We start from the raw sequence: 23,249 nt of genomic DNA, 5'->3' as shown, positions 1-23,249 counted from the left end.
TTATAAAGACAGTATAGCCAAAATGGTTTTAAATTGCAGGTTTTTGCAAGAAAATGGAATATATCTATTAAAATCTTACACCTCAATAGAGAGTTAAAAACCTGTCAAGTCTAGAAAAATGTATTTTGTTTTTGGTTTACTTAAATATGTATCGATTTTTTCCCCCCTTCTAGTTCCAGGTGCTGTTCTTACTGAATCCATCCAAGGAAGTACCTTTGAAGAGAAGATATTTCTTCAATGGCGAGAGCCAATTCAAACCTATGGTGTCATCACTTTATATGAGGTAGTATATACATTTGTTAGTAATTTAATTTTTACTGTAACTTCTATGATAGCTAGACCATCTACTATTTAAAAATGCATAGTAACATCATGCCTTTTAGGAAGTTGAATGCCTTTAATAGTTATAATGGTTACTGAATAGAAGCAAAAAAATTAAAAATGAGCTTTCGAATTATGTATAATTTCAGAATGTATATTCACCATGATTTAGATGCTTCCAGATTACATGTTATTAGATGTAAAGCCACACTCTAATATAGTTTAAAAATCACCTTTGTGAAAAACAGTAAGTGTTCTGTCATATACATTATTTGTATGACAGGAGGCAACCATGGCATCCTGTTCTCGCCAGCTCTAAAATATTTTACTCCTGAATTATAGAAGAGCGCTGATGATCCAGTTAGTGGAGTTGATAGACATTGTCTTGGGAATAACAACAGAATAATGTCTTCTGGTTTCTCAGCATTAGCAAAACAGCCTTTAGACTTCTGTGACACAGTTTTGTCTACTGATAGATAGCAGAGAAGAATTCGATGACTTGTTCAGGGGAAAAAATAACAGCAGTAGCGGGGTGGCAGTCATCATCACATCTGTATGAGCGTGATTTCACTCTGCCTATTGTCATAGAAACAAGCAGGTGCATTTTTTTTTCAAGCTAGCATTTATGTGAATGCAAATTCAACAAAATTATATGTTGTTCGGTTTCTAAAATCCGCAGCCATTCTTCCTATGGGACCTCTACCTGAATACCTTTCAGCTACTGACAAAGCTGGAGTAGATTCGCTGTCAGACAGTCACCACTGGTGAACCCTTTCCCTGACCCAACGAGCCTCACAGCTATGTTTCCTTGTACCTTTTAAAACTTGGTATTGAAATGCAAAAAAAAAAAAAAATTGTTGTTCATCAAAAGCTAAACAACGTAAGAGAAAAGAAAAAAAGTTGATTTTCGCATTAAGTTATGATGCTTTCCTTGGCTGCTTCGTTGTAAAAGAATCATGAAAATTCATGACTCTCTTTTGTAGAGTTGTTTTTTATAATCAGGTCAAACAAGTTCATTTTTTCCCCTCAGTGATCAGAATCTTTTAGTTAATATTTTTGGCCCCATGACCATTTTTTAGTTCTGTTTTGTGGATTCTTACCTCAGGATAACAGAATATTTTACTAGAAAATATACAGTCTTTGAAATCAACATTAAGTACCAAGAAATCAGTCCACCTCTCCTGAAAGCCACATGTTGATATCTAGACGGACAGAAAATAAAGGTGAGATCCTTTCTTTCTGATCCCATGGAGCATAATATTCATGTAATAAGTAACTTTAATGTGAAAACAATAGGAAAAGCAGAACCCATCAATCTCTCTGATTTCAGCAGCCACAGTGTCCCTCCTAGCTGAACACTGATCTAAATGCTACTACAAAGGGGATGTGTGAATGTCTTGTAAATCAACATTTTAAAACTCAAGATATAGGTAAGAAGAGCAGGCCGGTTGTTTTTTCTAGGCACCAAAGGGAAAATGCCAAATGTGTGAATCAGGCTTAAATGATTAAGTATAGGTTTCTGACTGTTGAATTTTTCTCTTCTTTTCTCCATGTTTTCTAGAAGTAGGAAGGAAGGTATTCCAGATTCCCCAAGGTGGGCCTTAGATGGTGTCTGTGCAGGGAGCTCCTCTTTGGCTAAAACACACTGCACCCTGGGGCTCTCCCAGCCTGTACCTGAGTCTGCAGGAGACCCAGCTTCCTCCTGGTGCAGGGCTGCTGGTGAACCAGACCAGTCCCCTCCCTGGAGGACCACAGTCCCCTGGGACAGACATGCTAAGGAAATAAAACCGTTGCCCAAAGGGAAACCAAGACCTAGGAACAGTGTAGTCACGGAAACACATTTGACTGTAGGTCAAAACTGGAAGGCAAGATACGTTATCATAGCTGGAAAAAAGCTTAGTAATAAATGATATGGGTGTTTCCTAAGGAGCACACTTGTATGGTTTTTTGAAGGAGAGGAGAAAAAACAGAAGGAATGTTGTAAATGCTGTAAGTGAACATGCTGTGGGTTCATGTTATTCTCAAGTTCTCTCTTTACCTCTTAAGAAAGATATACCAGATCATTAATGATTGGAAAATGCTGACAATGTCATCTTTTGCCGGAAGTTACGGCAATGATGGCACTAAAGCAACCTTCCGGCCTCAGTTCTTTGTCATCCCCATCTTCAGCCTTCTCAAACTAGCCTTCCTTCCTCTTGTCCCCAGCTGTGTTGTAGCCCCAGCCCTTCTCGTGCCTTACCTCCTGCTCAGCCGTTTCATTCTATCTGAGACATCTTCCTAAAATCTGGGACTGGTAATTACACTTTTCCTCAATAGCTATCCAGATTTTTATTTTATCAAATTATAAATGCAGTATTGTTCTCTGAAAGGATACTTTAAGCACAGAAGTATTCAAAATAAAATGTCTTTGCTTCCCAAATTCACTTTTCAGAGGTAACTACTATGAACAACTAGATGCATGTGCTTCCAAAATTTCACAAGGTAGAAATTTATAGTGCAAGTGCTCTTATGACTATACATGGATAAAATTTAATAAATGCTAGCAAACCCAGCATTGTATTACAAGAATATGCCATATAAGACCCCCTCCACATCATACAAAAATAAATGCCAAATAGGTTCATGAACTAAACACAAAAATTAAACTATAGCAACACTATAAGAAAAATAAGGAAGACGCTTTTGTAATATATCTTGACATAAAACCCAGAAGTCATTTAAAAAAGATTGACGGATTTGGTTATATAAGAATTTAAACTTCTGAATGATAGAAAATGCCACAAAGAAAAGTCTAAATACAAACAGAAGACTTGGGGAAATTATTTTCAACATTTGTAGCGGTCAACTGGCTGGTGGCTGTAGTTATAACACACTTGATACAGATTGATAAGTAGACAACACTCCATTAGGAAAAATGGGTGAAGAATAAAAGGAGTTGATTCATTGGAAAAAAAAATCTGAATGGCGTAAGCAGATGAAAAGATAGCTACCTAACCTTAGCAAGGATTAAGAAATGAAATAAAACGGACTCTTCAGAACGTTTAAGTTGGTGCAAATCCAGTGTTAAGGGGTGATGTGGTGAAATTTGTGTGCACAGACTGTTGATGGGGACATACAATTTTGCAACCTCTCATGTAGACAACTTGGGAATATCTATAAACATTCAGACACTGCATGTCAAGCCTGTTTAGGGAAGTTTCTCAGTCAGTAATACTCCCAAATGCACAGGGATGTATGTCCCAGTATTTTCATTGTACCCCAGTAACTTTATATGGCTCACGATTGCTTAGTGAATCAACTCCAAACTCCTGGTCACGATAGTAACACACCAGCAAGCTTTTGAAAAAAAACATTTAGTATGTATAAGGTATTAGAAGAGAACAAAATATAAAAGATCCTCTCTCTCCCCTACTAGAAGTGAGCAGTCCTATCAGCAGCGAATTATAGAAAAGAATGAAATGAGGACCAAATGTCTGCCTCGGTGCAGCGTGTGCAGGGCTGTCGGGCACATAGTAAAGGAGAACAGTCAGGACTCATCAGCCCACTGGGGCGTTGACGGATGGAGAGTTGAAAATACCTCAAGATCCCCCACCTGGAGAGCGGGGCTCAGTGAATCACCCTCCCCTGAGACAGTTCACATGGGTGGAGAGAGGGAGAATTGAGGGGCCCTGTTTGCTATCAGTGTTCAAGGCCATACATGGTACCATCCCAGCTGATACTTGCTACTGCATCTCCCATGACTCTCTCCTGGAACTGAATGAGCCATGTGTATGGAGTTTTCTTTTCTCCATGAACCTTCTGGTTTTTCACACCTGCTTCTGCTTATCCAGTTCTTTCCTCCTGACTGCCTCCGCTCATTCTCCTCCTATGGCACTTCTGCTTATCTTTCAGCATCTCAGTCAAATTTTGAACTTTTCCGTGGAGCATCCTAGGTTCTTGCATCCCCTGGAATCTGATTTACTTGTTGGTTCCTTTGATTGCTTGCCCCTCTGTTGAAGGACTGTAGTTAAGGCTGGCTGGCATTGCAGCCTAGGTCACAACTCCCTGGAAGATTGATTCCCCTCGTGGTCAGAGATTACGTGTTATTCCATTTTGGCTCTCCAGAATTTGAGACTTAGAGGAGGGAAAGAGGATGCTGGAGTATTTCAGGCACTGACCTGCCAATCAGAAGGCGTCCAATGTGAGCAGCAGCTGACTCCACCTCACCTGATCTAACCCCACATGTGTTGTCTGCGTGTCGGTTTGCTTTCAGCGTGGGCATCCCATCAAGTCCCTGGGTCCACCCTGGAACGTCAGTGTTCTCCATGGAGGCATCATTAGAATCACCTTGGCCCTCAGCCAGCGAAACGGCCAGGTGTGACCTCAGCCCCAGACCTCCCTCCTGGGAGTCTCCCGATGCTCGTCCTTGGCCTGGTACTTACTAGGCACTTAATAAACGTGCTGAATGAACCAGTGAAAAAATAAATACTGAAAGTACATGTTGCATTTGGACGTGAGCGTGGAGCTGGGTACCCTTCAGAAGTACTGCTCAGGAGGACAGATGCTTACTGACCATCAGCTGCGCAGGCAGTGGAGTTCTAGGGTCAAGTTCACTGTGTTCCCGAGGAACCTTTTTATTCCTGGAATTCAGACTCCAGGGCTCTGGATGGGTTTGAGGGGGAATCCATGAACTTTCTGACATTTTGTGTCCACTTGGACACAACATAGTTGCTTGTTAGGGATTTGTTAGAGGTGAGGGAGAGGATTCACGATTTTTAAGAGAAGCGTGTACGTGCTTTGTTATGGGTTGGGGAGAGGATCTGTGCTTTTTAACAAATTATCAAGGACTGTAACCGAAAGAACCCCAGTCTAGCTGATCCTGCAAGGCCATGGCTAGAGGCGAGTACAAACCCATCAGCACTGGTAAAACAGCAAGTCCTCTGATAATGCAATTGCTTTTTGCTTTGCAGAGCAAACGTCCTTCTTGCCGCACTGTGAGCACGTGTGTGAGTGCGTGCACAGACCTGCTCTCCCCGGAGTCTTTAGGAAAATATATACCGAATGCCAAATATTTACTGATCACAGTGGGGTCAGAAAGAAGAATAAGCTATCACTATTCAGAAAGAAGAGACAACTGTATGAAAAGTTCCAATTCCTTTGGCATGTTTAAATCACGATTTCAGACTACAAAGAGCTCTTACAGCTCTCCGTGATTTATTGCCGAATGGATGATAGGGACACAGTCACAACAGCCGGTATTGAGCAGATCCAGTGATCGTTAGGACGGGTTTGGGAAGGCTTTACGGATACGTAGAATGGGAGCCCCGGCTCGAGACATGGATGGACATGTTTTTGGTTCCATTCTCAAACTGCCGGCAGCATCTTTGAAAGCATTTCCTTCTTAACACACTGTGTTCTTTTGATTTCTATGACAGCTGTCTCTTTTGGCTTCTCCCTGCTTTCTGGCTCTCCTTCTGTGCCCTATATTAAATATCAGCGTTTCCCCAGGGACCTCATCCAGTCCTGAACCGTAATGTTCCAACGCTGCTCACCCCCAGGTGTCTACTTCCAGCCCAGACCTCTCAGCCCTATGTTGTACACGGTGTGTCCTCCTGACTGTCACAGGCATCTCGAGCTTGACATGCCCACCCCCCAGCAGTTAACTTCTCATTCATTCCATCCCATTTCAGTAAGCAGGACATCCTTTGCTCAAGCCCAAACATGGAGCCTGTCTTGGTTCCTCCATCTATCCCCACATCCAGTCCATCACTGACTTCTGCTCATGTCGACTCTAAAACTTGCCGATTCTTTTCATGTATTTCTCTCTTCATGGCCCCACCCTTGGTCCAAACCACTGCCTTCTCTCACGTGTGCTGCGACCTCAGCCATGGCCTCTGCCAGGGCTCCTAGGGGTCCTCCTACTACCTTTGGTGCCCCCTTCAAGAAAGCAATCCTCCACCTGGCAGCCAACGCGATCTCTTTATAAGGGAAGTCACATCGTTTTATCTTCACACTTAAAATTGTTCAAAGGCCCCTGTTGTATGTCTCCACACTTTCTCCCTTGGGGTACAGAGCACTGCAGGGAATTGCCCCCCCCATGTCTCCAGCCCCCCAGGGACCACGCCACCTCGCTGGCTGGCCTGCCGCCACAGGGGCCTTCTTTCTGTCCATCATCTGTGTCCGGAATGCTCCTGCTTCATGGTCTTAGTTCATGCTGTTCTTCCCCGGACTCCTAGCCTGGCTGACTCATTCCCAAGTTCAGTTAACTGTCATCTCCTCAGGGGACGCTCCCCCAGCCATTCTGAATGGCTGAGCATGGGCCCCACCCCAAAATCCCCTTCATCTTAGCATTCTGTTTGTTTCTTCCATGGCACGTAGTGTTTAAAAATTATTAATTTACTTACTGGATGTCTCCCCAGCTCCTCCCCAGCCCAGTCCAGATTATTGGTTGCCCGAGGGCAGGGCCTATGTCTTCCTGCTGACTGCAGTGCTCGTGCTCACACAGTTCAGTCAGTATTTGAATGGCAAGAGTGAATCTGAATTCATGATGGAGGAAAGAGGACAGAGTTAGCTCTATCACATTCCAAGGAGCTGAGAGTTTATAAGCAAAAGCAGTGTCAGAAAAGCCCAGTATTTGTGGGGCAGTAAATCTTTGTCCCCTGACCAGGACAGAAGAAAATATGATGTCATCCCATGTGAAGTTCTGCCAGTGTCCTTGTCCCTGTGGTGAGCCACAGCCACCCTTGCCTCTGCAGGAGACCCTCCAACACTAGCAGCCACGTGGCTGACAGGGTCTTTGAATGAAAAGAATTGAGCACAGTCTCAGAGACCTCTGTGACAACATTAAATGCACCAACATTCGAATTATAGGGGTCCCAGAAGGAGAAAAAGGGACTGAGAAAATATTTAAAGAGATTATAGTTGAAAACTTCCCTAATATGGGAAAGGATATAGTCCATCAAGTCCAGGAAGCACAGAGAGCCCCATACAGGATGATTCCAAGGAGAAACATGCCAACATGCATATTAAACAAACTATCAAAAATTAAATACAAAGAAAAAATATTAAAAGCAGCAAGGGAAAAGCAACAAATAACATACAAGGGGATCCCCATAAGGTTAACAGCTGATCTTTCAGCAGAAACTCTGCAAGCCAGAAGGGAGTTGCAGGACATATTTAAAGTGATGAAAGGGAAAAACCTAAAACCAAGATTACTCTACCCAACAAGGATCTCATTCAGATTCGACGTAGAAATTAAAACCTTTACAGACAAGCAAAAGCTATGAGAATTCAGCACCACCAAACCAGCTCTACAACAAATGCTAAAGGAACTTCTGTAAGTGGGAAACACAAGAGAAGGAAAACACATACAATAACAAACACCGAACAATTAAGAAAATGGTAAGAGGAACATACATATCGATAATTACCTTAAATGTAAATGGATTAAATGCTCCAACTAAAAGACACAGACTGGCTGAATGGATACAAAAATAAGACCTGTATATATGCTGTCTACAAGAGACCCACTTCAGGCCTAGGAACACATACAGACTGAAAGTGACAGGATGGAAAAAGATATTCCATGCAAATGGAAATCAAAAGAAAGCTGGAGGAGCAATTCTCATATCAGACAGAATAGACTTTAAATTAAAGACTATTATGAAAGACAAAGAAGGACACCACATAATAATCATGGGATCGATCCAAGAAGAAGATACAACAATTGTAAATATTTATGCACCCAACATAGTAGCAACTCAATACATAAGGCAAATACTAACAGCCATAAAAGGGGAAATTGACAGTAACACAATAATAGTAGGGGACTTTAACACCCCACTTTCACCAATGGACAGATCATCCAAAATGAAAATAAATAAGGAAACACAAGCTTTAAATGACACATTAAACAAGATGGACTTAATTGATATTTATAGGACATTCCATCCAAAAACAACACAATACACTTTCTTCTCAAGCGCTTATGGAACATTTTCCAGGATAGATCATATCTTGGGTCACAAATCAAGCCTTGCTAAATTTAAGAAAATTGAAATCATATCAAGTATCTTTTCTGACCACAACGCTATACTAGACATCAATTACAAGAAAAACACTGTAAAAAGTGCAAACACATGGAGGCTAAACAATACACTACTAAATAACCAAGAGATCACTGCAGAAATCAAAGAGCAAATTTAAAAATGCCTAGAAACAAATGATAATGAAAACACGACCACCCAAAACCTGTGGGATGCAGCAAAAGCAGTTCTAAGAGGAAAGTTTATAGCAATAAAATCCTACCTCAAGAAACAAGAAACGTCTCAAATAAACAACCTAACCCTACACCTAAAGCAATCAGAGCAAGAAGAACAAAAGAAACCCAAAGTTAGCAGAAGGAAAGAAATCATAAAGATCAGATCAGATCAGAAATAAATGAAGAGGAAATGAAGGAAAAAATCGCAAAGATCACAAAATCTAAAAGCTGGTTCTTTGAGAAGATAAACAAAATTGATAAACCATTAACCAGAGTCATCAAGAAAAAAAGGGAAAAGACTCAGATCAACAGAATTAGAAATGAAGAAGGAGAAGTAACAACTGACACTTCAGAAACACAAAGGATCATGAGAGATTGCTACAAGCAACTATATGCCTATAAAATGGACAACCTGAAAGAAATGGACAAATTCTTAGAAAAGCACAACCTTTCAAGACTGAACCAGGAAGAAATAGAAACTATAAACAGACCAATCACAAGCACTAAATTGAAACTGTGATTAAAAATCTTCCAACAAACAAAAGCCCAGGACCAGATGGCTTCACAGGTGAATTCTATCAAACATTTAGAGAAGAGCTAACACCTATACTTCTCAAAATCTTCCAAAATATAGCAGAGGGAGGAACACTCCCAAACTCATTCTACAAGGCCACCATCACCCTGATACCAAAACCAGACAAAGATGTCACAAAAAAACAAAACTATAGGCCAGTATCACTGATGAATGTAAATGCAAAAATCCTCAACAAAATACTAGCAAACAGAATCCAACAGCACATTTAAGAGGTCATACACATGATCAAGTGGGGTTTATCCCAGGAATGCAAGGATTCTTCAATATATGCAAATCAATCAATGTGATACAACATATTAACAAATTGAAGGATAAAAACCATATGATTATCTCAATAGATGCAGAAAGAGCTTTCGACAAAATTCAACACCCATTTATGATAAAAACCCTCCAGAAAGTGGGCATAGAGGGAACTTACCTCAACATAATAAAGGCCATATATGACAAACCCCCAGCCAATATTGTTCTCAATGGTGAAAAACTGAAAGCATTTCCTCTAAGACCAGGAACAAGACAAGATTGCCCAGTCTCACCACTATTATTCAACATAGTTTTGGAAGTTTTAGCCACAGCAATCAGAAGAGAAAAAGAAATAAAAGGAGTCCAAATCAGAAAAGAAGAAGTAAAACTGTCACTATTTGCAGATGACATGAAACTATGCATAGAGAATCCTAAAGATGCTACCAGAAAACTACTAGAGCTCATCAGTGAATTTGGTAAAGTTGCAAGATACAAAATTAATGCACAGAAATCTCCTGAATTCCTATACACTAATGATGAAAAATTTGAAAGAGAAATTAAGGAAACACTCCCATTTACCACTGCAACAAAAAGAATTAAATACCTAGGAATAAACCTACCTAAGGAGACAAAAGACCTGTATGCAGAAAAGTATGAAACACTGATGACAGAAATTAAAGATGATACAGATAGGTGGAGAGATATACCATATTCTTGGATTGGAAGAGTCAACATTGTGAAAATGACTATACCCCCCAAAGCAATCTACAGATTCAGTGCAATCCCTATCAAACAACCAATGGCATTTTTCACAGAACTAGAACAAAAAATTTCACAATTTGTATGGAAACACAAAAGATCCCGAATAGCTAAAGCAATCTTGAGAAAGAAAAACAGAGCTGGAGGAATCAGGCTCCCGGACTTCAGACTATACTACAAAGCTACAGTAATCAAGACAGTATGGTACTGGTGCAAAAACAGAAATATAGATCAATGGAACAGTATAGAAAGCCCAGAGATAAACCCATGCACCTATGGTCACTTTATCCTTGATAAAGGAGGCAAGAATATACAATGGAGAAAAGACAGCCTCTTCAATAATTGTTTCTGGGAAAACTGGACAGCTACATGTAAAAGAATGAAATTAGAACACTCCCTAACACTATACACAAAGATAAACTCAAAATGGATTAAAGACGTAAATGTAAGGCCAGATATTATAAAACTCTTAGAGGAAAACATAGGCAGAACACTCTATGCCATAAATCACAGCAAGATTCTTTTTGACCCACCTCCTAGAGAAATGGAAAGAAAAACAAAAATAAACAAATGGGACATAATGAAACTTAAAAGGTTTTGCACGGCATAAATGAGACAAAAAGGCAACCGTCAGAATGGGAGAAAATGTTTGCAAATGAAGCAACTGACAAAGGATTAATCTCCAAAATATACAAGCAGCTCATGCAGCTCAATATCAAAAAAAGAAAAAACCCAATCCAGAAATGGGCAGAAGACCTAAATAGACATTTCTCCAAAGACGATATACAAATTGCCAGTAAACACGTGAAAGGATGCTCAACATCACTAATCATTAGAGAAATGAAAATCAAAGCTACAATGAGGTATCACCTCACACCAGTCAGAATGGCCATCATCAAAAAGTCTACAAACAGTAAATGCTGGAGAGCGTGTGGAGAAAAGGGAAACCTCTTGCACTGTTGTTGGGAATGTAAATTGATACAGGCACTATGGAGAAGAGTATGGAGGTTCCTCAAAAAACTAAAAGTAGAACCACCATATGATCCAGCAATCCTACTACTGGGTATATACCCTGAGAAAACCATAATTCAAAAAGAGTCATGCACCACAATGTTCATTGCAGCTCTATTTACAATAGTCAGGACATGAAAGCAACCTAAGTGTCCATTCACAGATGGATAAAGAAGGTGTGGCACAAATATACAATGGAATATTACTCAGCCATCAAAAGAAACGAAACTGAGTTATTTGTAGTGAGGTGGATGCACCTAGAGACTGCCATACAGAGTAAAGTAAGTCAGAAAGAGAAAAACAAATACCGTATGCTAACACATATGTATGGAATCTAAAAAAAATAAAGGTTCTGAAGAACGTAGGAGCAGGACAGGTATAAAGATGCAGACATAGAGAATGGACTTGAGGGTGTGGGAAGGGTAAGCTGGGACAAAGTGAGAGAGTGGCATGGACATATGTACACTACCAAATGTAAAATAGCTAGCTAGTGGGAAGCAGCTGCATAGCACAGGGAGATGAGCTCGGTGCTTTGTGACCACCTAGAGGGGTGGGATAGGGAGGGTGGGAGGGAGACACAAGAGGGAGGAGATATGGAGATATATATATACGTATAGCTGATTCACTCTGTGATACAGCAAAAACTAGCACACCATTATAAAGCAATTATACTCCAATTAAAATGTTAAAAAAAAAAAAGAAAAAAAAGAAGTTTAGAGAAGAAGGTGTAGGCAAGTCTTAAGCGCGGAGCTCAGAAGTTTGAACTTTGTCCCGTACGCGTTTGTATCGCATTGAAGTTTTTCATAAGGCCAGTCCTTATGCTAATTATACTGCATCCTCACTGCTGGGTTGGGTCTCCCCTTACCACCAGACTGCTACCTTCCTCCCGGCAGGTACTGTGTTTGAATCACCACATGAGACCCCAGCCCAGAGTACGGTGCTTGGCACACAAGAGACATGCAGTGAAGATGCTGTGAATGAGGGAATTCATAAATTTGAAGAAGCAGTTATGTTGTCACAGGTTAGATCTGCCTTCTCTACCTCTTCTCTGGAGCTCTCAGGATGGAGTTCAAAGTGTGCAGCTAAGCGCATAGCAGTGACATTGAATTCCCCCGACAGCAGGTGCTGGTGGACGTGGTCTTGTCTCTTGACTCAGAGGAACCTCATGAGGGAAGCCCATGAGAGGGTTAACAGCAGATCTGCTGCCTGACTCTGATGGTGTCATGCACGGCGGTGATTAATATATACAGCAAACATTTTCTTGCCAAAGCATAGTTGACTCAATCTAAATATTCTTTCAGAGAGGTCTCCTTAATTATAATGACATGCTGTAAATGTAAGAAGAAAGAATGTCAATTATCAGTTGGTATAATAACAGTGTTAGTGTTCATGCACATAAATTATCAGTAACTTTAACCTATCTAAAAGCAAGAAAAGTGCTCAGTTTTGCAATTTAAAACTTTTGAATATGCCACATTTAAAAATTATGCCTTTACAAGGAGGAGAAATTAGTAATCACCCCTAAAATGCATGTTCCTGAAGAGTTGATGAACTACTTAGAGTGAAATTTTTTTTTTTTTTTTTTTTTACGGTACGTGGGCCTCTCACTGTTGTGGCCTCTCCCGTTGCAGAGCACAGGCTCTGACGCACAGGCTCAGCGGCCATGGCTCACAGGTCCAGCCGCTCCACGGCATGTGGGATCTTCCCAGACTGGGGCACGAACCCGTGTCCCCTGCATCGGCAGGCGGACTCCCAACCACTGCGCCACCAGGGAAGCCCTAGAGTGAAATTTTTTAAAACATCATTTGAAAGGGCATAATTTAAAGACACCTATGTTATATTTATTTTCACACAATCCAGACCCATCCAGGGTGATTTGAACACCTGTCATGTGGCAAACATAAAGCTTCCGGAATTGCACTGTGTCCAAAATGGAAACTCCTAGTCATTCAGAGCAATTTAAATTTAAATTTTAGTTAATTAAAATAAAATGATTCACAGACATAGAAGAGATACTTATGGTTACCAAAGGGGGAAGGGAGGGAGGGATAAATCAGGAGTTTAGGATGAACATATACACACTACTATATATAAAATAGATAACCCACGAGGACCTACTGTATAGCACAGGGAAGTATACTCAGTGTCTTGTAATAACCTGTAATGGAAAAGAATCTGGAAAACAATATGTATATATGTATGTATAATTATACAATCACTTCGCTGTATACCTGAAACTAACACAACATTGTAAATCAAGTAACTTCAATTTTTTTTAATGATTTTTAAAAATAATAATAAAATGAAGTAAATTTTTCAGTTCTGCCATCTCACCGGCCATGTTTCTAGTGCTCTGTGGCCACTTGTGGTTAGGGGCCACCACATTGAATAGTGCAGAATAGAACTTTCCCATCCTGACAGTCCTATTGGACAGCATTGCTCTAAAGAAAAAAGTAAATAGGACATATCGCAAACACCACAGTCACAGCATTAAGGGCTACTGACACGCATCTAGGATTTATTTTTGGAGAGGTATCTTTGCCCACATTAAGGAAAACGCTTAAAAGTGCCCTTGTTACCAGCATACGATAATCCTATTCAGGGCAAAATCAGACTCTGGCCCCTGGATGAGAGATGAGGCCTTCCCCTTGTCAGGTCCTTATCTGTTTGAGCTGATTGTCTATTTTGTTATTTTGTTTTAAGCCAGCTGTAATGTAGTTTTCCAACAAGACACTTTGAAAGCAAACAACTTCAAGGTATTAGCTTAAACCTGAACTCATTCTTTATGTTCTCATCTACTGGCTTGCAGTTCCTCTGTCTATAAAAGTAATAACTCATCACAGTTTTGGCTGAGTTCCTGTGCCCGTTCACTGGATCCAGGATTTGAAGAGTCTAGGGGAGCAGGACAGCTTATCATAAAGCGTCTGACAGTGCATACATCAGGAGGGCTTATTGGATAAAGATGCAGTCTCGGTCGATCTGCCTCAGGTATTTCATCACATCCGTCTTGTCTTACAGATCACCTACAAGGCAGTCAGTTCCTTTGACCCAGAAATAGATCTATCCAATCAAAGTGGAAGAGTTTCAAAACTGGGAAATGAAACCCACTTTCTGTTTTTCGGACTGTATCCAGGAACCACATACTCCTTCACCATCCGAGCTAGCACGGCTAAGGGTTTTGGACCCCCGGCAACAAATCAGTTCACCACCAAAATATCAGGTATCGTACATTCATGAGCTGTGTCTTATATCAGAAGTAGCATTTGGGTACTTTCTCATTCCCATTGTCAAGTCTGCAGAGCTCACCCAAACGTACACGTAAATTCATATTTTTGTAAGTATGAAAATCGGACTTATGGAATTCAATGAAACGCTGAAAATGTTTATCATTTGGGAGCTTCGGATCGTCGTCCTGCGTCAGGAGGTAGGCACTGTTTTAAGAGTGTGTGTCGGAGAACTCGGACATGAGCGGGAGATGCTGTTCCCAGCACCCTCAGCCCTTCGCAGTCCCAAGTTCCCAGAGCAGCAGTGTCGGGAAAGTCTCCATAGCGAGGTCTCTCACGAGGGAGTGCTCAGCAGAAAGGCAGCGTTATGTGGAGTCCCTTCCAGAAGGCTCAGCCTTCCGTGGGACCTTCACTGTTAGTAGTTTCACGTCCTCAAGAGAGAGGCTACTACAGAGGGGGGGCACCAAGCACTTACATCCGCCAGCTTGTTTCTTGTAGAGACTCAATTACACCATCCAACAAAGGACATAATTTGGGAAATATTTCTGGGCATGTGCAACTGTGCAGAAAATGTCTTTGTGCTTCAGACTAGAGGAAATGGAGTTGCCATCTGGTGTGGGATATGCAGCAGCAATAAACACAGTTCCAGGGGACATCTTTCCTTTTCCATGTTTTCCCCTTTGGATCCGAGTAGGGCAGTATTTGAGTTTGGGCTGTGACTGTTTTGGTTGGGGGTAGAAGAGCAGGAGGCAGGTGATAGAGTAACTTCTCATCAGTCAGGGTCAGCTAAGTAATACTTAGCCTGATTTTTATATCTGTTGTCCCTCATCCCTAGTTCTGCGAGAGATTTTCTTTAGGACTGAAGGAAGGGAAGGAAATACAGCACAAGTACTCTAAGGCTTCTACTAGGTTTTGAGGGAGAAGTGAGGTTTGGAATTTTGTTTTTAAGCAATTATAACTTAAGGGATAACTTTGCATTGTGTAAGAGTTAATTTATGAGCACAAACTTAACTTGAAATTTAATAGACACTTGATGTTTGATATAAGACATTAGCTTGTAAAAACAACATGGAGAGTTGGAAAAGAGGAAGGATACTTCAGAGGTTAGGAAAATGACATAAGTTGTACAGATGCCTGAGTAGAAAGACCACTGGGCCTGGAATCAGAAAATATGAGTTCTAGTTATAATTTTTCCCAGGGCTTTTTCTCTGATCTTGATCAAGTGAATTTACCCCGGGATGTAAATTAAGATGATATTATCTGTTTAAAGAGGTAATGTGTGCCAGTGTACATACCTCCAAGCCCCTTTTTTGGTAATTTCTCCCTATGGAAGCCATATTTCAACGATTATTATCTTAAAGAGGCTATTCTTTTAGAAAAAATCATTCATTTTTACCATTTGTATTAGATAAAAATTCTGGTTGGTGTGAGTCTGGCCGCTCCTAGCCCACCAAGTTCAACAGTTCTATCCCGAAGCAAAGCCAGCTGACATTTTAGTTAGCCTGCAAAGGCTCATCAAGAATAACTATTTGATTTTTATGGTTCAAAGAAATTACGGATTCTGGGCCCCTATTTTCTACTTCCATGGACCTCAGAGAACTACTCTCTATCCCAAATGTAGCTCTGTGTTATGAACTGGAGTTAATTTTTAACAGAATTAGAGCTAATTTTAATGCTGAGAAGATCCATTGAATGGACCTGAGCTATAACCCATGTCTTTTACATAAAAGCTTCTTGTATGTAAGAGATTTAAAAAACGATACTCGCTAAACTGGCCTCTACTGTCCTCATGAGGGACCCGACCTGAGGGCCTTACAAAGGCCGGTGCCTCTGCGGCCGGGGTCATAGCCTTCGTGCGGCGATGTCTCTTGTGCACCGTGATGACAGAATTACCGAAGAGCTGTTATCTTCTAGTAACAAGCTGAACAGTCTAGAAAGCAAAGACTGCCAGGAAATGGCCTTGGAAATGGGATCCGCCCTGGGAAGAGGGCTGACGTTTGTAGAACTAGATTTGCCCGTCTGTCTTTATCTATTATCTCTTTGAATTCCCGTAATAACCCTGGAGGGTAATTTCTCCTATTTTGATAGATGAGTTAACTGAAGCTTCAGAGATAATTACCGTGCCTAAGCTCTCATGCTGGTCGAAACAAAAGGCAACAGAAAGTCAAACCCAAGCCTTTCTCACTTCAACTCAGTATCTTTTCCTCGGTTGTGCTTTCCCAGAGAGCCCACCGGTGCCTCACTAGGTCCAGCCAGGCCCTCTGACTCCTGAGGACCTCTTCAAATCTCTGGATGGATATTTGGTACACAAGAAACCTTGACTTAGATGGGAGAACTGAAATGATCAGTTTTATGATCCTAGTAATTATTTTTTAAATTTGCATTTAATATTTTAAGAAAAGCATATGTACAGAAAAGTACACAAATTTATTTTACAATTTAATTACAGTGATGTACATGTATGGATGGATGTAATGGCTACACCCATTTAGCGAGAATCCGAATCGAGAAACAGTATTACTAACACCTCCTAAGCCCCCCCTCGTGCCCCCTCCTAGGTTAAACTCAAGACCAAAGTCAACACATGATGGTTTTAACAGCTGTCCCTGATGTTCAGGGTTGGGTAGATACGTAAAGGCTGTTTGTGGTTGGTTCACAGAGGCAATTTAAACTAAGTGTGCTGTGTTTTTAATGCTCATTGTAAATGAAAGTAGAAAGGAAACGGAAAAGACAAACCAGAAATCATGAGTCTCCTATCTCATACATCTTCCCCAGCACCCTCCATGCCGGCTTATGAACTTGAGACGCCCTTGAATCAAACCGACAACACGGTGACGGTCCTGCTGAAGCCTGCACACAGCCGAGGCGCACCTGTCAGGTACCAAGCGGAGAAGGGGTGGTTTTAGGTGAAAACTGAAGTCATCTCACGTGTGTTTTCTGGGGATTTGCTACAGGCCTCAGTCAACATGTAAACCCATATCCTTATGAACTCTAAGTAAAAGAAAGGACTGAGGGGAAGGATAGGGTTTTGATGTGGGGTGATCAAGTATTGTGTAAAGAGTTTGATTCTGATGCAAGTGGGTTGTTCTTTGAAGATAAGGAACAAAAACCCCAGTCCTTATACAAGAAACGAAATTGAGCTATTTGTAATGAGGGGGATAGACCTAGAGTCTGTCATACAGAGTGAAGTCAGTCAGAAAGAGAAAGACAAATACCATATGCTAACACATATATATGGAATTTAAGAAAAAAAAATGTCATGAAGAACCTAGGGGTAAGACAGGAATAAAGACACAGACCTACTAGAAAATGGACTTGAGGATATGGGGAGGGGGAAGGGTAAGCTGTGACAAAGTGAGAGAGAGGCATGGACATATATACACTACCAAACGTAAAATAGATAGCTAGTGGGAAGCAGCCGCATAGCACAGGGAGATCAGCTCGGTGCTTTGTGACCGCCTGGAGGGGTGGGATAGGGAGGGTGGGAGGGAGGGAGACGCAAGAGGGAAGAGATATGGGAACATATGTATATGTATAACTGATTCACTTTGTTATAAAGCAGAAACTAACACACCATTGTAAAGCAATTATACTCCAATAAAGATGTAAAAAAAACAAACCCCAGTCCTTTCGGAGGTGGCTTTCCTCCTAAAAGGTAATTGCTCCCTGTAATTTAGTTACCCAAGGTCAGGTGAGCCCTATTCCTTAAATGGACTTTCATGGAGTGCTTTTGTTTGTTTTGTTTACAGGGAGTTTTAAGTCCTTAACCTTCAGTAAACTGGCTAATCTCTCAATTGAATATGTGGTGTATAACTGTTTTTTTAAAGAAACAGGTGATTGGAAAGATGATTGTGAAGTCTTTATTTGAACAGATTTAAGTTTATTACCATGATGTAGGCCTCATTTCTCATCGTGTGATGATTTATATAGCTAAGAAATTACAAAGTATAACTTTTACCGTGAATGAATAAAATAAATTTATTCTTCGTAGGAAGGAGCAAAGGAATGCCTGAATAACTCTTTAGTATGAACTTGTCATAAGCTCATTAATCTATATAAATGAAATTTCTACTTGTTTCAGAGGGATTCAGATATTTTGTACTAACAGAGTAGATTCCCTTGAAAATAACCTATTCCTTTGAATAGCGTTCTCCAAGGAAACGTTTACGTTCACAATTAAGGCTACAGGGCCGGGGGTGGGGTTCCTTTCCCTGTGCCTTTTGTAGAATTTTATTGCATTAACCTTTTGAAACCTGGCCTCTCTTTGATCACGTTTTCACTACAGTATCCAAGGCGGATCCATTGGACTTCTTTCTGCCTGATAAGATATGTAAGTTTCAGTTCACAGACTCAAGATGAAAAACAGACAAGCATTAGTTGATAGAGAATTCACATCAGGGTAGAATCACAGAAGCTTTTATTTGAAAACCCTGCAAAATGATATGAAACAAGTTTTAGTTTGCTGACTTACTCAAAGTAGTAGCCCATGTAAGGGATTTCAGATCGCCACTCGTAGGTGCAGTGAGCACACTCTGAAATATGTAAAAGCTCTGTTCCAGATGTGAGATATTATTTCTGCAAGAAAAGCGATGCCACTGACACTGCCCAGGCCCTTTGGGTTGATTTGTTTGGCACTGAGGGGTTGCACGAACTGAATGACCCCAGGCTCACCCTCATTGGATGGCTTTCCAAGACCCAAGCATACCTGTGGCCGCGGGTCAGACTTTTTCACTCCAGAAAGCTGAATTATTATTAAATGAAAATTGATGCTCTGACCGTGGCCTTGAGAACATCATTTGTTTCTGACCAGTTTGAGTTGCCCAGACTCAGCAAAACAGGCCGTTAGGACAAGAGTCCAGGTTCTACCACAGAGGCATCTCGATGAAATGAGAGGGTAGAGGTCATTCACTTTCAGAGCCTCCAAACTGAAGGAAGCTGAAACCCTAACCATTTCTCCAACACTCTACTTTATTCTCATAAAAACTCCTTTCACACATTTTCTATTCTTGTTGCTTCTTTCCTTCTAACCCTTTCAGTTGGATTGCCATCCTCATCTTTGTATAGATCTTTCCAAGTCTAAGTTTTCAAATAACACTTCTTTGGTCAATCCATGTTAGTCCTGTCCCCAGAAACCCTTTTCTTATCTTTTTAAAGTGTCAGTTGTGTCCCAAACGACTACCCATATTTTCCATCACCTGCCTTGCTAAGGCACGGTTTTGTTCTTTTCCTTTACACCTTTCTAGTTGTTTTTGGAGACTTTGAAGCCTTACTACTTAGTTAGTTGTAGACATCCTCAGGCTTTGTATTCTTATGTCTATAAAAATAGAAATTCAGATGCTGGTCAGGGTGTCTGAGACGCAGGTCTCACATCATTTCAGCAGGCCCAGCTCTAACTCTGTGAAGATTTCAGTTTATCATGTCACATGCTCTTTCACACCTGTCATACTGCCTGATTTTCCAAGTTCAGCACTGCTTTGCTTTTATGAAACATCATCTTGTTACTGGCTAAGCATTCCTGGAATTGACTGGGGTCATTGTGCATTCTGCCTCTATGATGCCCTCTTCTACAATGTTAGCAGCTTGAAATGAACAAATTTACTATCTATATCCATCCTGGAAATCTGCAATGCCAGAATCAAGATCAATTCTTGTGGCAAACAGTTCAATAAGCATTACAGGGAAATCCACTACAGATGCCACCTTTACTGGAAGGATGCTTGTCTTAAAATGGGTAAATTTTATTGGCACAAATTTGAGAGAGGAAATTATCTCAAACTCACCTGTCAAAAATATTTTTTTTGAGAAAAGTGAATATTCTCTTCAAAGGATTCATTATTATAGTACAGCATAATGTGACTGATTATCTATTGAGTAGATGGAAGACCAATATATCTAGAAAGACTAGTTTGGGAAAAAAATGTCCATAATACTCTCAGTCTAAATGGGGTATATGAAAATTTTCAATTTCATTTAATGTTTAGAGAAATAAGAACTCTGATTAGGGACTCATAGGGACCTAAAATATAAAGCCATAACGTAGATTGAAACATTTGAACACATCTGGAAATTTGCAAAATGCACATGTAATCAACTGCAATACAAGAAAGCTTTTCCCAAATGGTGAGATAAACACTCGAAGAAGAAATGGAAGTGAACATCTGTTGGCTTTCCTGGATTTTGCACAGAATTATGTGTTCAAAAATACTGTCATTGTGTGATTGCAAAAAACCCATTCTTTTGATTGATTTGATTTTTCTTTAATCCATATTCATTGGTGTTGAAAATTCAGTCATACTTCACTGAGGCACTTTACTAAGTGAGGTGCTTGTATACTGATTCCACTACAAACACTCAGCTTGGTTAATGCGGATTCTTGAAATTGCACTAAACTCTCAGTGTAAATGATTGTTGTCTTTTTATCGATCAGCGCATCAGCTCTGTCACATAAAATTATTTAAATCCTGAGATGGCCGGGAAGAACACAAATTCCATCATTCCAGCCAGTAAACTAGCACCTAGGACAGAATTTTAATGTCTGTTCATGGATTCAATTTTTTTTCTTTAATAAGACAGGGAAAAGCTTAATTTTCTTTTACTCATTTAGAATCACCTCATTTCTCTCTCGTCTTCTCCCCACTGTTTATTACATGCAGACAGAGTCCAACAGAGAAAACCCTAATAATTTGGCAGTAAAAGAGCAACTCTAAATAAAGAATGAGTTTTACACTAACTGTGGTGCTTTTCTTGCACTAACAAAAATTCTGTCTGTGATTTTACTCTTGTGATGTATGTCTTTATATATAATCTGCTGTGTGCAGTAACCCTCATTAATGATGTTTTATACCTTCTAATGGGCTGTGGCTTGAGACTCAATCACGTTTTTGTAATTCAAATGACTCTCATTTTTGTTCCTTAGGCATTGTTGCTTTAATTTGTTCATAAATGTTTTGCAGCTCGGTGTCTTCTTAATTAAAACTCAGTGCTTGAATATGTTAACTAATTAAATATTTTGATATTCATTTCAGTGGAATGTTCGAAGATTACCAAATCATTCTTTGATTCATTCATTCAGGAGAAACTGTTGAGTGGGGAAAACATCTATTACCAGTTGTGTGCCTACAGGGAGGGATGGAAGGAGGGCAGTAATCACAGCAACAACCAAAGCATTAACACCGAGGCTGAACCATGTGAATGTAATTTTAATTCATGGCAGCCACTTTGTTCTTCTAATAGTAAAGTAGTCCAGATTATTTCTTTTTAATTTTATTGAAATATGGTTGATTTCCAATATTGTGTTTAATTTCTGCTGTACAGCAAAGTGACTCAGTTATACATGTATATAATTTTTCATATTCTTTTCCATTATGGTTTATCTCAGTATTGAGATATAGTTATAGTATAATTCCCTGTGCTATACAGTAGGACCTTATTTATTTATCCTGTATATAAGAGTTCACATCTGCTAATCCCAACCCCCCAGTCCTTCCCTCCCCCTTGGCAACCACAAGTCTGTTCTCTATGTCTGTGAGTCTGTTTCTGTTTCATAGATATGTTCATTTGTGTCATATTTTAGATTCCACATATAAGTGATATCATACGGTATTTGTCTTTCTCATTCTGATTTACTTCGCATAGTATGATAACCTCTCAGACCGTCCATATTGCTGCAAATGGCATTATTTCATTCTTTTTTATGGCTGAGTAATATTCATATATATTATATATATATACACACACACCACATCCTCTTTATCCATTCATCTGTCGATGGACATTTAGGTTGTTTCCATGTCTTTAGCCCCAATTATTTTAATGCTGTGCATTGGCAGTCATTGGTGACTTATACTGTGGCTATCCTCTAAGTTGAATGCTTCCTCAACAGTTATGTTTAAAAAGCAATTTGTGAATAGTTTCTGTTGCTGAGAATCAGGGCCAAAATCTTAAAGTAAGCAGGAACTTCACTACCTTATGAATGGGGAAGAGAGGAGGCATAAGGAATGGAAGACATATTTTGCCTAACTTTTTTCAACAATGTGTCCTAGGTAAGTAAGGTTTCAAATGAGATAGGAAATATTTCTTGTTAGTAAAAAGCAATCATAAATGCTTTATTCACCCAAAACACCTCTGATTTAAAAACAAAAAGACTTGTATCATGTAACACCTGCAGTTTCATATATAAGTCAAGAATTTATTTTTATGTACTATGTCCAGATTTTTATTAAACTGATTTTGCCTTGAATTTTTTCTCATGGTAGACTGCAAATGTGTGCTATTCTCATTTACTCCTAACACTTTTTTCCTTATGCTGCTTTGTTTTACATGGTAAAGGAGGAAACGTTCTGATATTAAAGCGTCATTGTTAACTTCAGCATTTCTTGAGTTATTCAAATTACTCATCAAATATTCTTTTGTAACAAATTAGACAGAAAATGAAAAAGGCATTAAAGGATGCTATTTTTCTCATTATACAGCTCTCTGTCTTTTGAAAAATCCACTCTTAGTCTTCGAAGAAGGTGAAGGACAAGTTTTCATTCCATTGAGGATAAACAGGCAGTAAAGCAATTGTATTTATTTTAAGAAAATGTGTTATATTTCTCACACACGTTCCATTTGATCCTAGAGCTGTATGGGAAACGAGCTTTATTCTCTTTGTGGGCCTGCACTCATGGCCCCAAGCTGGGTATCGCACAGCAGTTTTTGTTAAAGGGACTCAGCGTGAGAGTGCCAGGGAGTCTGTGACACTTGCCACCTCGGATGGGACAGTGAAACTAACTTTTGTCAGTAAAAGAAAGGAAAGAGATCATTATTACTAATGAAAGGTAGGAGATAATCATGCATTTTGTTCTAAGAAGTTTCCTAT

The 23,249-nt window shown here is 40.0% G+C and overlaps 1 protein-coding gene across 1 annotated transcript in view; it reads left to right on the top strand.

Annotated features, from left to right (window-relative positions):
* The window catches only part of PTPRM (protein tyrosine phosphatase receptor type M), a 750,850-nt gene that overhangs the window by 442,890 nt on the left and 284,711 nt on the right, over positions 1-23,249 (top strand). The window contains exons 9-11 of the mRNA XM_089894939.1: positions 174-283; positions 14,184-14,385; positions 17,165-17,267. Coding sequence (XP_089751065.1) covers positions 174-283; positions 14,184-14,385; positions 17,165-17,267 — 415 coding nt within the window. The remainder of the gene's footprint in view (positions 1-173; positions 284-14,183; positions 14,386-17,164; positions 17,268-23,249) is intronic.

This window comes from Delphinapterus leucas, chromosome 14 (assembly GCF_059928025.1).
Source record: "Delphinapterus leucas isolate spDelLeu-1000000601 "Yukka" chromosome 14, BTC_Dleu_Yukka2, whole genome shotgun sequence".
NCBI classification, from domain to species: Eukaryota; Metazoa; Chordata; class Mammalia; order Artiodactyla; family Monodontidae; genus Delphinapterus; species Delphinapterus leucas.
This window is presented reverse-complemented; position numbering and strand designations above follow the sequence as displayed.